The sequence below is a fragment of the Centroberyx gerrardi genome, chromosome 23, assembly GCF_048128805.1.
Source record: "Centroberyx gerrardi isolate f3 chromosome 23, fCenGer3.hap1.cur.20231027, whole genome shotgun sequence".
NCBI classification, from domain to species: domain Eukaryota; kingdom Metazoa; phylum Chordata; class Actinopteri; order Beryciformes; family Berycidae; genus Centroberyx; species Centroberyx gerrardi.
Window position 1 is genome coordinate 595,356 of NC_136019.1, and position 16,397 is coordinate 611,752.

The 16,397-nt window shown below is 41.8% G+C and overlaps 3 protein-coding genes across 5 annotated transcripts in view; 2 read left to right on the forward strand and 1 right to left on the reverse strand.

Annotated features, from left to right (window-relative positions):
• Positions 1-3,952, forward strand: part of LOC139912643 (Fc receptor-like protein 5) — a 33,054-nt gene extending 29,102 nt beyond the window's left edge. Inside the window, exons 3-6 of one of the 2 annotated variants that reach the window (XM_078291662.1) lie at positions 427-687; positions 2,443-2,685; positions 3,178-3,336; positions 3,742-3,952. In XM_078291662.1, coding sequence (XP_078147788.1) covers positions 427-687; positions 2,443-2,685; positions 3,178-3,336; positions 3,742-3,854 — 776 coding nt within the window. In that variant the 3' untranslated portion in view covers positions 3,855-3,952. The remainder of the gene's footprint in view (positions 1-426; positions 688-2,442; positions 2,686-3,177; positions 3,337-3,741) is intronic. The other variant, XM_078291663.1, reaches the window with a different exon arrangement.
• Positions 1-16,397, reverse strand: part of LOC144543536 (junctional adhesion molecule-like) — a 59,557-nt gene that overhangs the window by 40,153 nt on the left and 3,007 nt on the right. The gene's annotated exons all lie outside the window — the stretch shown is intronic.
• Positions 4,797-8,586, forward strand: LOC139933084 (uncharacterized). Of its 2 annotated transcripts, XM_078291661.1 has the most exons (6): positions 4,808-4,830; positions 5,405-5,440; positions 6,028-6,291; positions 6,694-6,936; positions 7,428-7,586; positions 8,291-8,586. In XM_078291661.1, the coding sequence occupies exons 2-6, from the start codon at positions 5,413-5,415 to the stop codon at positions 8,401-8,403; spliced, it is 807 nt and encodes a 268-aa protein (XP_078147787.1). In that variant the 5' UTR covers positions 4,808-4,830; positions 5,405-5,412; the 3' UTR covers positions 8,404-8,586. The 2 variants fall into 2 exon arrangements, with proteins under 2 accessions (XP_078147786.1, XP_078147787.1); XM_078291660.1 differs by lacking the exon at positions 5,405-5,440 and having other exon boundaries at positions 4,797-4,830.

Genomic DNA, 16,397 nt, shown 5'->3' on the forward strand with positions numbered 1-16,397 from the left:
ATATAACCATTGTTTTGGGTGCACTACATCTCTGGGTTTATAAATAGAGATGCATGATTGCGTGCAAAACCTCAAACCAACCTGCGCCTCTTTTCTCTTCAGTGCTGACCGCGTTGCCGTGCTGCAGACCCACACAAGGTTGGTACACTTCTGCCATGACAGTCCCAAACTGCACAGAAATTAACCATGTCTGTTCAATTCTGTTGAGAAGTTTAGAAACACAATCAGCTGTTCACAGAGCTGAAGACCTCCAAGAGAGGGGTTACATTACGTGAAAGCCAAGAGAACGATTAGCAGTTGTAACACAGAGGGTGTTTTAGGCTTTGGGTTTCATGCTCTATGACACTGAATAAGTCATTTAATTTTATTGAAAATGCAAAAGGATCATCAATACGTAATCTGACCCCCCTCCCCACCTCTCCCCAGCCTCTCTGACTGTGAGTCCCAGTAGATCCCAGTTGTTTTATGGACAGTCTGTCTCTCTGAGCTGTGAGGAGGACGACAGCTCTGCTGGATGGACGGTGAGGAGGACGACCAGAGGAAAGACGTCTGAGTGTGGAGTTGACTGGGGAAAATCAGCAGGTTCTTCCTGTAACATCAGCTACGCAGTCCACATGGACAGTGGAGTTTACTGGTGTGAGTCCAGAGAGGGAGCAACCAGCAACATTGTCAACATAACTGTCACTAGTAAGTCCATACAGCATCTAGTCACCGTAATTAACTAAATATATATTCATTATCAATATCTATCTATGAAGCGAGCTACTCATCGTTCGGTTCGCCACCCATGGTTCGGTACGCGCATGTGTCCCGCGGTTCATTCGGTTCTGTTTTCCCCTCACTCCCCACATGGGTCCGATCTCCCTGGAGAGTATCTGTCCAATCAGTTGTCAGATTTACATGTCAATTTACGATGACATCACAGCTGGATTAGCCTACTAACACAGGAGTAGCCTATGGAGCAAATTGCGGAATTTTAAGTTTCACTTTCGGGCTCTGCTGCTGCTGGTCTGTGAATCGCCAAATTACAAAAATGACGTGATGCGCACATCGGCACATTAGAGATTATTTGGATCAATTTCTATAGGCTACATTACTACTTTTGATTTTGTGGCTTCCGTGTCGATATTGCAGCAGTCACATTGTAGTCACACGCAGCAGGAGGAGAGGAGGAGGAGAGCCGGTAGGACCAAAACAACTTCTTCTTCACACAGCAGCGATCTCTCAGTGCGAGTTCAGACAGGCGCAGAGCAACAACCAAAACATTGGGGGTAGTGATGCGAGGGTCAGGTTTTTTTTTTAACCCGCGACCGCCCGATCCGACACATCAACATCCGAACCCGCCCGTTCGTTCTTGATATTATCTTCAATCGACCCGACCCGCCCCGACCGCAGATAAACCTGCGGGACCCACCGGTTTCGGATTGGCTCGCGCATCACTATTTGGTGCGCAAAGATTGTACTTTACTTTTGAAAGAAAGTCTGTTGATTTAGTTATACTGGACTACAGCGAAAAAAGTTTTCATTCAGGAAAACTTAAGATTTTTTAAATAAATACATTGTGTAAATTGGAATTTGCAATTGTACTTCCCCTCCCCAGTGCACCAGATATATATACACCGAACCAAACCGAAATTGTGACCCCATAACAGTGATATGAACCGAACTGTGAGTTTTCTGAACCGTTACACCCCTAGGCTATGCTAACTCCCTAATATTTAAGCGTGTGTGTGCTAAATTGGCAATTAATGAGATTAAGAGAAGACTAGAGAGAAGGATATTTGGCAGGGTGGGGTTTTGGGGCTTTTACCTCAGGCCGGGGAGCGAACAGGATGGTGGTATGGCTGGCTAGCCCAATCGGAGTTTGGGTGAGACATTCATGTTCAAGTTTTGCTGATTGACTGTTGGTTGGTATGTGAACAACAACTCCGGTGGTACTCAGGTAATCAAAGTAGGCAGGAAAACATAATTGGTCTGCAATAAGCAAGTAGACTAGTTGGTCGCAACTTCTAGGTTTAGTCCAGATAACAGCTGATGGCACAAACAGGATTTAAGCCCGGTCAGTTCGTCGCACGCAAACTCCCCCCAATGTGCACCATGGTCTTCTCAGTGATTGTTAAGCCCCGCCCACTACAACCAACCAGGGAAAGAAGGAAATAATAGGAATAATAGGAAAAAATTGTTTGGGAGAGTTTTTTTGCCTACCACTCAACTTATCTATCCATCTATCTATTTATCTATCTATCAAGACCACTACAGACTGATGAGGGCAGCATGTTGCAGTTATGAGTATTGTTTTCTACGTCTATCTGAAACAAATGTGAAAATGAATGAAAATATTACGTTCAGCACGGTGCTGTGATCCTGCAGAGTCCACCAGCAAGAGTAATGATGAAGCTGTCTGTATATGGATTAAATCATGTAGTGTGTCTCTGTGTTCAGGTGGTGCTGTGATCCTGCAGAGTCCTGTCCTTCCTGTGATGGAGGGAGCTGCTGTGACTCTGAACTGTACAACCGAGACTCCCTCCAACCTCCCAGCTGATTTCTATAAAGATGGCTCCCTCATCAGGACCGAGTCTACAGGACAGATGACCATCCACCATGTTTCCAAGTCTGATGAAGGCCTCTACAAGTGTCACATCTCTGGTCCTGGAGAGTCTCCACCCAGCTGGCTGGCTGTGAGAGGTGAGGAAGTTACTCTGACATCAACACTTTATAAATACAAATCTTAGCTTGTCTAGCTTTGCCATTTCCTCTATTTTATTTTTTATTTTTTTGTTTGGTTTCTCTTTTGATGTAATTTAGTCATGTTGGTATCTCATCTTGATATTTGTTCCTTTTGAGGTGGGACTTTTTATAAGCCCCCTGTCTTCCATGTTTTATTGTTTTTGTGTGTACAAATAAATAAACTCTAAAATGTTATTTCCTGCATGGAGCACTGAAGTGTTTGTGTTCAAAATACAATCATTCAAACCTCAGACTTCTGAATCTTAACGAGTTATAGAGATGTTAAACTGACAACTGTTCCAGTTGATATATGCAACTATGTAATTAACTACAAATTAGACTGAACAGTGTTTCACAATGAAGGTGTGAATGTATTTTTCAGTATTTTAACAAGCTTTGGTCGAGGATTTTCGCTCATCCAGATGTTCACCTGTGTACTTCTCTCCTTAGCTCCGCCCATTGCCACAGCTCCACCCAATGCCACAGCTCCGCCCCCTCCTCCAGCTCCCCTCCTTCCTATTGACAGACTGGTCTGCCACCTAGTGGTGTTCTGCCCTTACTGCATCTCAACTCTCATAATGCTGTCTTTATATCGCAACAGGCCTGGAAGTAAGAAACTAACAACACACTGCTTCTCACCTCCTATTGCTCTCTTTATAGCAGGTCAGTGAGTAACAAACTAAATAATTAACCAACTGTCTAAAAAGTGATGAACACTAACTGACTCCATCCACCAATCACTCAAATATTATTATTCTGTCCCCAATGTGTGTTCCACGTACACGAAATCGACAGATAGCTAACAGCAGACTATTCAGAGAAGGTCAGACACGGGAATAAATTTGAGGCTTTTACTGAGTCTTCTGTTCTCATGAGCAATCTTGAAATATTGTAAAACTGAAATGAAGGCAAAGATAGAAATGTTGTTAGAACAGTCACTGTACTGTTCATCTGTTAGCGGTGGATAAATTATCAAATCATCTAAGTGTTCCTTTAACTCTGCTCTGACTGCAGGAAATGTCCCGCCCATCACCATGGCAACGGCCCCACCCAACCAGGCTGATGAGGGACTGGATGATGAGAATGAGGACGTCATTGCCGGTGTCACCACCGAGCATCACTTCTGAGATGAATCGACGAGAGAGAGAGAGAGAGACAGAGAGAGAGACAGAGAGAGAGAGAGAGAGAGAGAGAGAGAGAGAGAGAGAGAGAGAGAGAGAGAGAGAGAGAGAGAGAGAGAGAGGAAACTGATGCCTTTGTCCGGCAAGTGCAGCGTTAAATAAGGCATGAATATACAGCAGCCCAGTTAGCCTGTGTTTCCAAGGGCAGATGATGTCCATATTTAAGTTGAATTCAAGTTTCTGTATATACTACGGCTGAAACAATTCAACCAACTACGTCGACGGCAAAATATGATCGACTGGTATTTTTGGCAGTCGACACGTCGCATATCTTTACATTTTCAGGCTGTATCAGGGCTATACCTGAAAAGGGGTCACCTGAAATCCCCCTAGATAGAGGGCATCTCCATTGTGAATTGATAACGACTCTGTCTCTCAAAGATTGCAAATACAGACCCAGGAATTTCCGAAAAACAATTGTAGGCTGGAAAAGCTCTACAAAAAACCACAGGCACTGTGAACCAAATGCCTACATGTTTGACCTCAATGTACAAACACACAAAACACACACACATACACACACTTCAATCAAAATGTCTTTGCTTGTCATCTTGATTTTGTTTGGTTTTTTCTTGTGTTCATTTTGAGGTAATAATTTAACTCACCTACACAAATGAAAGTCATTTGCATTTCTTCTTCCTGTGTTGTCATCATATTTTATCATTGTGGTTTTATCACTTCAATTCTAAGTTATATTGTGGTGCAAATAAAGTAAACTAAATTAAACTAACCTAAATGACCTGTTTCCTGTAGTCGTTTAAGAGAAAACCACAGACACTCTGACATATAGTGCCCCCTTCCTTTGTGTAAACATACACAAAGGAAGGGGGCGGGTTTTACCTGGTTTGACTCATGAAATTCAGTGCAGATTTCATATCGCCGAGCTGTAGAATGGGGGACACATCTCTACAATGGCTTCTCTGTAAGTAGAATTTGTGTGTGTGTGTGTGTGTGTGTGTGTGTGTGTGTGTGTGATGCTCTGATGCATCCCAGATTAGATGAGTCAGAGAACTTTGCAAGACCCAGAGTTGAAGCTGAAGCTTGCTGCAGCAGAATTTAACTTGTCTTAGTCTTTGTTTTAGCTTGTTGAAGGAATTATGAGTGATAAGTGAGAGATTTGGTCTGGGGTCAGTGCTGTTTCTCAGACCACATGGGATTAGATGGTCAATCGATCACATTTATGAAAGGCAAACATCAATCCACTACCTGCTGATCTTTGGAGTCGGAGAGCTACAGTGGGAGCCGTTCTAGAAATCCCCCTTCATGGATTCATCCTGCATCTACATCCTGTATTAGTACTGCAGAGAAATCATTCTTTAACATTATATAGTAGATCAAAATTAGTATCCTGTAACACAAAATACAATTTATCTGAAGGATGGAAGATATTACAAATGTTTTGCATGCACTACATCCCTGGGTCTCTGGTTTCTCAGAATTGTCTTGTCTGACTGCGTGCAAAACCTCAAACCAACCTGAGTCTCATTTCTCTTTAGTGCTGACCATGTTGCCGTGCTGCAGACCCACACAAGGTTGGTACACTTCACCTGTGACAGTCCCACACTGTTATGATGGGCCCTTTGTAGGAAACCCTGATAGAAAGCTGGTGTTTTGGATAGTTTTTCTCAAGAATGCAAGAGCAGAGAATATCCTTACAGGTTGAGACGGGCTTTGTGCTTGATGTCACACGATGCTTTAAAACATGCGGGCGCATTTCCCAACTGTTTCAAACGGCTCTGTACTATAAACTACACAACTTCCTACTCATTCTGACTGGCCAAGTCAGTATCCAGTGCATCCTCAGTTGGCAAAAAAAACAGGCTTTACTTAGTCTGAGAGTTTTTATATCAAGTTTTCTTCCATCCAGGAAAATAACAAATTAACTGTAGGTGAAGACTTCCAACATGGCCTCCAGAGGGGGAAGGCCCTCTTATCTTTACTTCTTAGGCAAATTACAGCTTGGGAAGTGAGTTTAGGGACTTGCGGTCATAACCCAAACACAGAGGGTGTGTTAGGCTTTGTGTTTCAGACTTTCTTTGTAATGCTTACGGGGTCATTTAGTTTTGTCAAAAATGTAAAGGATCATCACTAATTTTACCTTCCTGCTGCCCCTCCCCAGCTCCTCTGACTGTGAGTCCCAGTAGATCCCAGTTGTTTTCTGACAAGTCTGTCTCTCTGAGCTGTGAGGAGGACGACAGCTCTGCTGGATGGACGGTGAGGAGGACGACGACCACAGAGACAATGTCTGAGTGTGGAGTTGACTGGGGGAAATCAACAGGTTCTTCCTGTAGTATCAGTTACACAGTCCAAATAGACAGTGGAGTTTACTGGTGTGAGTCCAGAGAGGGAGCAACCAGCAACACCATCAACATCACTGTCACTGGTAAGACCATACGCATGTACTCATGAATAACTAAATAACTGTATGTTAATTATCAATATCTATCTATCTAGAACACCGGAGAGCAGTTAAGATTGTGACAGTTATTATTATTGTTTTCCATGTCTATGTGGAAAAAGGATTGGTTTTAAAAAACAAATGTGAAAATATTACATTCAGCATGGTGCTGTGATCCTGCAGAGTCCACCAGCAAGAGTATTGATGAAGCTGTCTGTAAATGGATTAAATCATGTAGTGTGTCTCTGTGTTCAGGTGGTGTTAGTATTGATGAAGCTGTCTGTAAATGGATTAAATCATGTAGTGTGTCTCTGTGTTCAGGTGGTGTTAGTATTGATGAAGCTGTCTGTAAATGGATTAAATCATGTAGTGTGTCTCTGTGTTCAGGTGGTGCTGTGATCCTGCAGAGTCCTGTCCTTCCTGTGATGGAGGGAGCTGCTGTGACTCTGAACTGTACCACCGAGACTCCCTCCAACCTCCCAGCTGATTTCTATAAAGATGGCTCCCTCATCAGGACCGAGTCTACAGGACAGATGACCATCCACCATGTTTCCAAGTCTGATGAAGGCCTCTACAAGTGTCACCTCTCTGGTCCTGGAGAGTCTCCACCCAGCTGGCTGGCTGTGAGAGGTGAGGAAGTTACTCTGACATCAACACTTTATCAATACAAATCTTAGCTTGTCTAAGTTTACCAATTCCTCCATTTTACGTTTTTGTTGTTTAGTTTCTCTTTTGATGTAATTTAGTTTTGGTGTCTCATCTTGATATTTTGGATATTATTTGTTGCTATTGAGGTTTTACCATTTTTGTGTGTGCAAATAAACTCTAAAATGTTATTTCCCCCATGGAGATAACAGCTGAATTCCATGAAGCATTGAGGTGTTTGTGTTTAAAATACAATCATTCAAACATCAGACTTCTGAACCTTAATGAGTTACAGAGATGTTAAACTGATAACTGTTCCAGTTGATCTATGCAACTGTTTAATAAACTACAAATTAGACTAAACAGAGTGTTTCACACCAAAGGTGTGAATGTATGTTTCAGTATTTTAACAAGCTTTGGTTGAGGAGTTACTCTCATCTAGACGTTCACCTGACCAGGTGTGCTTCTCTCCTTAGCTCCGCCCACCACCATAACTCCACCCACTGCCACAGCTCCGCCCCCTCCTCCAGCTCCCCTCCTGCCTATTAACAGACTGGTCTGCCACCTAGTGGTGTTCTGCCCTTACTGCATCTCAACTCTCATAATGCTGTCTTTATATCGCAACAGACCTGGAGGTAAGAGACTAACTAAATAACGAACTAGCTAACTAACTAAATGACTAACTAAATTACTAGCTAGCTAACTAAATTACTAACTAAATGACTATCTACCTAGTGATGATCTATTTTTATTTATTTTTTGCATCTCAACTCTCTTAGTGCTGTTGTTATATTGCAACAGGCCTGGAGGCAAGAGACTAACTAAATGACTGACCAAGTAGCTAACTAACTAGCTAACTAACTAAAAAACTAAATGTATAAGGTGATTATTTTCACTGCATCTCAACACTCCTAATTCCGTTTACTGTATATCCTGACACAAGTCTGGAGATAACAGACCAACTAACTAAATGACAATCTATCTTTCTAGTGGTGATCTATTTGTACTGCATCTGAACTCTTCTAATGCAGTTTACTGTATATCCCAACACAGGCCTGGAGGTAACAGACTAGCTAACGAACAAACTAACAAGCTATCTAACTATCTCTAGCTGGGAGACTAATTAACTGACTACCACCACAGATCTGAATCCACCAGTCAATCGATCAATCAATAAATCAAACACTATCACTATTAGTTTTAATACGTTTTTGGTGTTGATTTCAGATGATTTAGGTGAATAATCATCCTCTTGCCTCCATCAGTTCCGTTCATATGTTAGCGGTGGATAAATTATCTAATTATCTAAATTCTTCCTTTAACTCTGCTCTGACTGCAGGAAATGCCCCGCCCGTCTCCATGGCTACAGCCACACGCAACCAGGCTGATGACGGATTGGAAGACGAGTATGATGACATCACTGCCGATGTCACCACCGAGCATCACTTCTGAGACGAATGGAAGACAGACTGTACATACTATATACTTACTGGTCTACTGGAGCTCAGCCGGGACGAGCTGGAGCCGGCACTTCACCCCAACCCATCAAGAGCTTTACTAGTAACAGAGTTATGTTAAAAGAGGACCCCAAAATGTAATATTTATAATATTAAATCCGGTATTTCCCCACTTGAATTGCAGTGCTTTATGTCTGCAGTTCACTACCAGTTGAGTTGCTGCGCTCAACCAGTCTAACCAGTCTCATCCTGTCTTCAGCCTCTCTGGCAGCTGTCATCCTGGACTCTGGGGGGTGATGAGGGACCAGAGGAGCCAGTAACTGTGATTCAAGATATTTCTGATAATGTATTTTTATATTTCTGCTTGTGTTGTAGTTGCTGCAGAGACATTAAGTCCTGTGTCGGGTGGAGTCCAGTCTGGCAAACTGTGGCACAGTAGCAGCAGCAGCAGTTCTAGCGTGTGTGTGTGTGTGTGTGTGTGTGTGTGCGTGTCTGTGCTGCACAAAGCTGTCAGATGGGAAATTGTTCTGGTTTGGTTGTGGCGAACCAATCTAGACGTTCTCTCTGTCTGTCTGTGTGCAGGCGCGTGTGTGTTTTGTCTGTGGTTTTTTCTCTATCGGCTACTAGAAAACTAGGCCATGTAACCGCAACCGCAGTCTATTAACAGCTCTTATCATACAGGAGTGTGTGTGTGTGTGTGTGTGTGTGTGTGTGAGAGAGAGAGAGAGAGAGAGAGAGAGAGAGCCAAGCAGGGGGGACTTTTCGTACTTTGACTTAAATGTTTTATACTGAACTCGCTTCTTTTATTTTAATTTTCCCTGACTATTGTTTTGCCGTTTCTTTTTGCTGCCTGTTTGTTAAGCACTCAGTAACTTGTTTTGAAAAGCCCTATAGAAATACAATTATTATTAAGCTCTGTACTAATCTTTAAAAAGTACCACAATTTTGCTTTTATGTAGGTGTCCCATGGTATGGATTTGGTAGAGATTTAGGAACGTTTAAAAAAACATTTCAAGGGATTTCAGAGAATGAAAGTAGCCAAGTGAAAGCAACCTACCTACATGTCTCATAGTCCTCATTTGCAGCTGGTATCAAAATGCGATCTGTATCTGGTGAACTCAGTCAGTCAGGAAGCCCCGCCCACCGGGTCCAAACGTCACGACTCACTCTGAAGGTTTCGTCGTTTCTGTTTCTTCCTACCGAAGAGTCGTAAAAGACGAGCGATTCCGCCTCAAACGAAAAGTCAATTCAAGCTGTACAGCATCACATGTGATTATCCGACATCCGCCATGTTTGTTTCTGTTTGACTCCTCCTCCCCACCTGCTCACCTGGAGGGACGTTGTAGACTTCATACACTTACCGTTAGGGACGGGACAATAACCGGTATTACTATAGATTGTGGTAAAACTGTTATGACACTTCCCCTAATTTTTATTACCAGCTCTCATCTGTCATCACAGATGTTTTATTTCCCCAGAAGGGGGAGCCCTCTAATAAATTGTTGTGTTCATGTTGCTGCCTGAGTTAAAGTGGATGCAGTACTGTAGCACTTTATCTGAGACTCATTTGACTTTATTTTAGATGCTGTTATTTGGATTTTTTTTTTGTGTTATCTAAGACTGTCCTTACAGTTTTTATAAGCTAAACCAGCATTTTACAAACATATTTTCCATACTGTATGTTCTACAGTCTTACATTAAAATGTGTTTTAAAAAAAAAAGAGAAATGTCTTGTTATTGATATAAATTCGTTTTTAAGTACTTGGAGCACTTCTTATTAATAACTATCCAGATAATATTGTATATCGAGATAATTTGGGCCACGATGATCTTAATATGTAATTTCCATTTCAGCACAGGCCGACTTACCGTACAGTTCAGACAGAAGCAGGAGCGACCAGGGAAACTCTACCAGTGTGTGTAGCGGTCTTAACCATGTGCTCATTCACATAATAAACACAGGTGGTAGGATTACCTTGACACCACCACCAATACAGGAACATGGGAGGATCTACCAATTAATAACTCACTGTCTAGGTTCTCATGTTGGTGACTGGGAAGCCACAGGTAGCTCCTCACATGTAAACTGTATACTGTATGTAGCTGAACTGCTGTGGTGAACACCAACACACATGTATACATAATTTTGACTCATCAGCCCCTCTTTGAGCACTTAGGCCTACACTCCAAGAATAGAATGAGTCTTCACTCGTAATGAAAATAGGTTTTCAGCACTTTCTTTTCTCTGTATATCAACAGCCCAAATTATGAATTATGAATGCTAACCAACACAGAATGTAACCCACTCTATCTCCACAGCAAAAACATAATACACTGCCACTATGAATGCACAGACCGGTGAGTATCTTCAACTATAACCATTCATTAAAAAACACCACTAAAAACACACTTGCACCATAGTGCATTCACACTGAATGGTTCCCTTTAAATGAACATGGTCTAAAATAAAATTATAGAAAATAGAGAAAAACAAACATCTTTAGCCTATAGGCTACTCATCGTTGGCGGTGCATGTTGGAGTTCATGTGAATCCGTGTACAAATAATAGAAAGTCTACTCACACGTTTAGCAGGAGCAGGTCCAGGCTCGATGTCCTCTCCTCAGGGGCGTCCCACATTTTTTAGGGGAAACAATTCGACCCACAACACCGGCTGCTGAATCCATGACAAAGTCTGTTTGTATGCGGGATATTCAAATAAACCCGGGATAAGCTCATATCCCACACATGAAAAGGATGAATATGCTAGTTGGGATATGCCGATACTAACCGTTATAATCTAGGTTGAGCTTGGCGAAGTGCTGTTTCCATGGAGACCTGCGGTTTGCATTGTGTCACGAGGCGGAGACAAAAATAACTAGACAACACAAACTACATCAAACCAAAAGAACAGAACAAAAGGTGTGCATGAGGAGTTCACCGGGCCCAGGTGCGCTCCATCAGCTCTGAGGATGACTCCACCCACCAGGCTCCTGCAAAATGCAGAGCCAGGAGAGCGGGAGGGTCATCACAACATCTTATCCCGGTTTCTGACCGCTGCCGACTACCTGCGCAGGCGCGGCTTCAGCCAAGTGACGCAACAGAAAAACACAAACAACGGCGGCAACGAGAGCGTCTCACTTATGGAGCGATGAGGAAACGGAGTTTTGTCTTTCGGTGATGAAAGAATTAAATATACTCAGCAGTTTAGATGGGAGAAAGCATCGAAATGCTGACCTGTTCAAGTCTGTAGTGTACAGACTACAGACGCCGGTTTCCCAACACGTACAGTGGAGCCAGTCAGCTCAGGTGGAAAATACTAAAGAAACATTAATTTACTACGTGACCAAACATCTAAACAAAACAGTCAAATTAATTTAAGGTTAACAGTTACAGAGGAATATCAGATTAATGATATCAAAATTGCCGGTTTGTTTTGTAAACGTCACAGGCGCCTGCGCACATAGCATACAGTAATCAGTAACCGGGATACTAGTATCTATCATGTATACGGGGATATGAATAACTAGATTTCTCTGTGTTTAATGTAAACGCCATATCCCGAATATATGATCAGAACCGGGATACTCAAGTCCATGTAAACGCAGTCACTGACACTTGACTTAATACCTCGCCCTGTTCCCAACTGTTTTTTTTCCTCTGTGTTTTTCCCACAGCGCGCCACGCGGCCGGGGGCAGGAAGTGGCAAAGTCCGGTCTCTCATGGACGGTTTGCACGGAGCCTGCGCTTCATCAGACGGCCTCTAGAGGGCGCGCCGCGGGTCTGCACAACAGGTCTGAACCTCCTTGGTCTGCCCTCTCTAGTCCCGCCCCTCGCAGAACGCGATTGGGCAAAAATAACTTAAACCAACACAATGATAGGCTGACAGTAAAGTTTGACAGGAGGTGATTTATTTTCAGGATAAATATTACATATTTTGTTTATATCTTGTTTCTATTCATCATATAAACCACCACACATTTACTGATCAATTAAGGAATTTCAATAAATTTGCGCATGCACTCAGACAAAGAAATTGGTAAATATTGACTATAAAGAACAGTATTATACAATGTATATACATATTTCCCTACTAATGTGATTTAGTTTAATGAACAGCGACATCTTTCTACAGTCCCAGTATGATCAGTGTTAACTTGACATCTTTCCACAGTCCCGATGTTATGGAGCCAGCCATGTTCATTAAATTATATTTCAGTTGTATGACACATTTCCTCTAAAAATATTTAAATCTAACTTAAATGAATTATCATCATTCATGAAATTGACTCAAATAGAATCAAAATAAATGGAATAAATTGATATGTGTGCAGTTTGTGCTCCTGATGCCAACAGATTTCAAATGTGTTCATTTTATTTGTGTCTAAAGTGAAATGATTAAACTCTGCGTTGTTTGGTTCCAGATTCCACTTCCAACTATTTCAGTTCATTTTATTTGTTTCTGTCTAACTGATATTAAACCAAACTAATTTGGATTGGTTCTATTTTATTTTCTTAATACTTTATTGAAACTGTGTTTATATAATACATTACATTGTATTATTATACTGTATTGGTATTGTATTATTTAATAGTACTAGTATAGTATTATTTCATTATAAACTACTTTAGTATTGTATGGATTCAGGAACAATCCCGACTGAACTAAAACTCTCCTCCAGTTTAGAAAGAAAAGATGATCGCTATTTTGTTTTTACTCTGTTTTTATTTCTATTCTTCATTATGTTTTTATTCATGCTTTTAATACCTTTTCACTGTTTGTTCTCCTGCTGCTGTATTGATCCATTTTCCTATCAGAGATCAATAAACTGAGCAGTGACAGAAACCAGCCAGCAGGGGGCAGCACGTGAGCGCCTCAAAACCAGATGAAGATGAGGAAGTTGAGTTTCTCTCTTCTCCAAACAACATGAGATCACTACGGAAGTATTATAGCAACGATAATCCCATAATAAGTTTGATATATTTTCACTTCATTCTTTATTGGAAGGATGTGTTTCCATTACAAGCATATTCAGTCAAAAATAATCAAACAATTATACGATGTTTTGAAAATGACACCCTGCCCCTCCTCTGTCTCCCCCGTCCAAAATACAAACTGACACTGATCGATCTGAAGAAAAAGAAAAAGGAAAATAGTCTACGCTAATAACTATGCTGCAGCAATACTGGGGGACACCGGGGGCAATTGTAACATTTTTTACATTTTCCCTCATAATTCACAGATGACTTCAAATACAGCAGTCATCCTTTGATATAACAAACATATGACCCTCGGCCCTCGAAGGGTCGATCTCAGGAAGTTCACTTCAGTTATCAGAGTGATGGAACGGCACTCAAGATGGCGACGAGGGGAAGTCAAAGAGGGCCGTTTGAAACGACTAAAGAAACGCACCGTCAGTCAGTCCAGTCCAGCTCCTCCCTGCACCAGCTGGCCTTCATTCACAATTACTCCAGCAACATATTTACCAGTCACTTTCCTGTCAGTCCCTGCCAGATTGTCTAATGTGCTCTGCCTCGCTTTCCTGCATTTCTTCCTGTTCCTGTTTGTGTAAATCGGTTATCTGAACTCTGCCTTGCCTGATCCCTGCCTGGTTTGGTTGCCTTTTTGTATTTTGCTTTACTCACAGTAATTGTTTATCTGCCTCTGTGTGTCTGCATCTGGGTCCTAGTTTGCCTGCCTATCACACACAGTTTCTAACTGCTGACATATGGTGTAATTTAGTGGCAGGATGCTGTTCTCTGCTGCAACAACACTTCATGATTTCCTGAGGCGAGAAGATGGGTGGAGTTTGTCAGTAAAATATGGCCTAGAGCAACTTTAAACCACAACACTCCCTCACAGTAAACCCTCCAACCGTTTCAGTTCTGTTTCTTTACAATCCAACTGACTTATTCCTCAGTCTTGTCTCTTGTCAGTAGACACTTTTTCTCTGAAGCTGCTCAAACCGAGAGCACAAGAATCAAACTGCGTCTCTTGTTGTTGCAAAAAGCAATTGGACTACACTTTGATATTCAAACTAACGTCAGTCCAGTGCTGAGGGGAAAACCACAGGAGGCCCTTGTCTCTATATTTGACATTCAAAAGAGTCACACCAACTGACTAACAATACAACACTGAGAGAGTGAGAGCCGAGCAAACCGTGTCCTATCTGAAAGACCCATTAATGTCAATGAGACCAACCTAGTTAATGTTGCATGCAATAACATTGTGCAATGTTGGTGTGGTTGTTGTCAAAATATTCCTGTTTGCTGTGTGTGCTAAAAAACACACTGCTGTTCGGTCCGAATCTGACAACAAGCTTTAGAAAAGAGGTGAAACAGCAACAACATGTGTGGCTGTTTGTTTACATCATTACCTCTCATGGAAAATCTCCACATAGCACACGTTAGTTTCAGGATTGGTTACAGGGTCTGAAATCGCTTATTGCAGGTTTAAATAGAGAGAGAGAGAGAGAGAGGGGGGGGGGGGGGGAGAGAGAGACAGAGAGGGAGAGAGAGAGAGAGAGGGAGAGAGAGGGGGAGAGAGAGAGAGACGGAGAGGGAGAAAGAGAGAGAGAGGGAGAGAGAGGGGGCGAGAGAGAGAGAGAGAGGGAGAGAGAGAGAGAGAGGGAGAGAGGGGGAGAGATATAGAGAGAGGGAGAGGGAGAGAGGGGGGGAGAGGGGGAGAGAGAGGGAGAGAGAGAGAGAGAGAGAGAGAAAGAGAGAGAGAGAGAATTATAAACATATAAATGTGACTACTTTGATACACGAGAGTCTGTGATGATAGGGAGAAAGTGAAGTTAATCCCCGGCATGGAAAAGTACAGTGAGTACAGTCAGCATTGTTTCTACAAAGACAACATATAACAGATAAGACTTTGGATGTTGTTGCCTTGACCGCTGGAGCACAGTGTAAGTAGCCTACAGCCTGTTTCCCGGGGGAATTTCTCCTCCTGTAGCGCCAGAGAGCTGCTGGACAGCACAGAGAAATTCTGGTCTGAACAGCCCAGTTGTGACTCATGCACGTATTGATGAACAAGCCCTTAAAGCAGTTGGTCACTTGTTTCATCAGCTGCTGTCACATCAGATGTTTTTCTATGTTTTTTGAGTATTACAATGACACCAACAATCACACCAGTAATAACTACAACAAAGCTTGCTCCCACAGCAGCATGTGCACGAACAGCAAGTCCATCCCTGGCACCTGAAGAGCAGAAAACAGATCTGTCAGGTAAATGATGACGGGCCAGGAGAAAAGCCTCCATCTCCTCATCATTAAACTCATGTTGGCGTGTGTTTGGAAACATCTTAAGCAGCTTTCTCCATCGACTCACATCACCCAATATCTACTGCAGTTTTATAAAACTATTTATCTACAGAGGAAAGGACTCAACCGTAGTTTCACAAAAGCATTTATGCATTCAATTTTGTTAGTGTCACTCCTTATACTGTCAGGATACAGTGAGAGTTTTTCATGTGAAAAAGGTTTTATTAAAAGGGAAAACATAACTCAGCCTATCCTACAAACGAAACATTTGCAATGTAAAGAACATTATTCACACTGAGAATTTGTATGTTTGAAAACAAAAAAAGAAGAAAAAAAAGGACAGAACCCAGCTATTAACCTGAGAATCTTAAAAAAATACTATAGACAAGATGTTTCACTTTTATATACATGCATGTTTTACATATTATTACATAACTCTATTATCTGAAAAGGTGATGCAGTAAAGTGGCTTTGCTGTCTAGTATCTGCTTTTAAAAAGTTATATTACAAAGTGCTATATATCCATTTGGAGAGAAAAAATCATTACATGACAATTTTACACAATTTTAGAATGAATTGATGGAGACAAAAAGACACACTCCCAGGTGTGGAATCAGTATAAAAACAAAACACATACAGTAACATAAGTATTGACTTAAAAAGGCCAACACAGGCACATAGACAGAATTAAATTCATTTTGAATATCTCCTGTATCCCAAACTGT

Bases quoted from the DNA above. Each gene is read 5' to 3' on its own strand.
- LOC139933084 (XM_078291660.1), top strand. From the start codon at position 4,800: ATGGGGGACACATCTCTACAATGGCTTCTCT. The intron at 6,292-6,693 runs GTAAGACCATAC...CTCTGTGTTCAG, and splicing joins CATCAACATCACTGTCACTG to GTGGTGCTGTGATCCTGCAG. The intron at 6,937-7,427 runs GTGAGGAAGTTA...TTCTCTCCTTAG, and splicing joins CAGCTGGCTGGCTGTGAGAG to CTCCGCCCACCACCATAACT.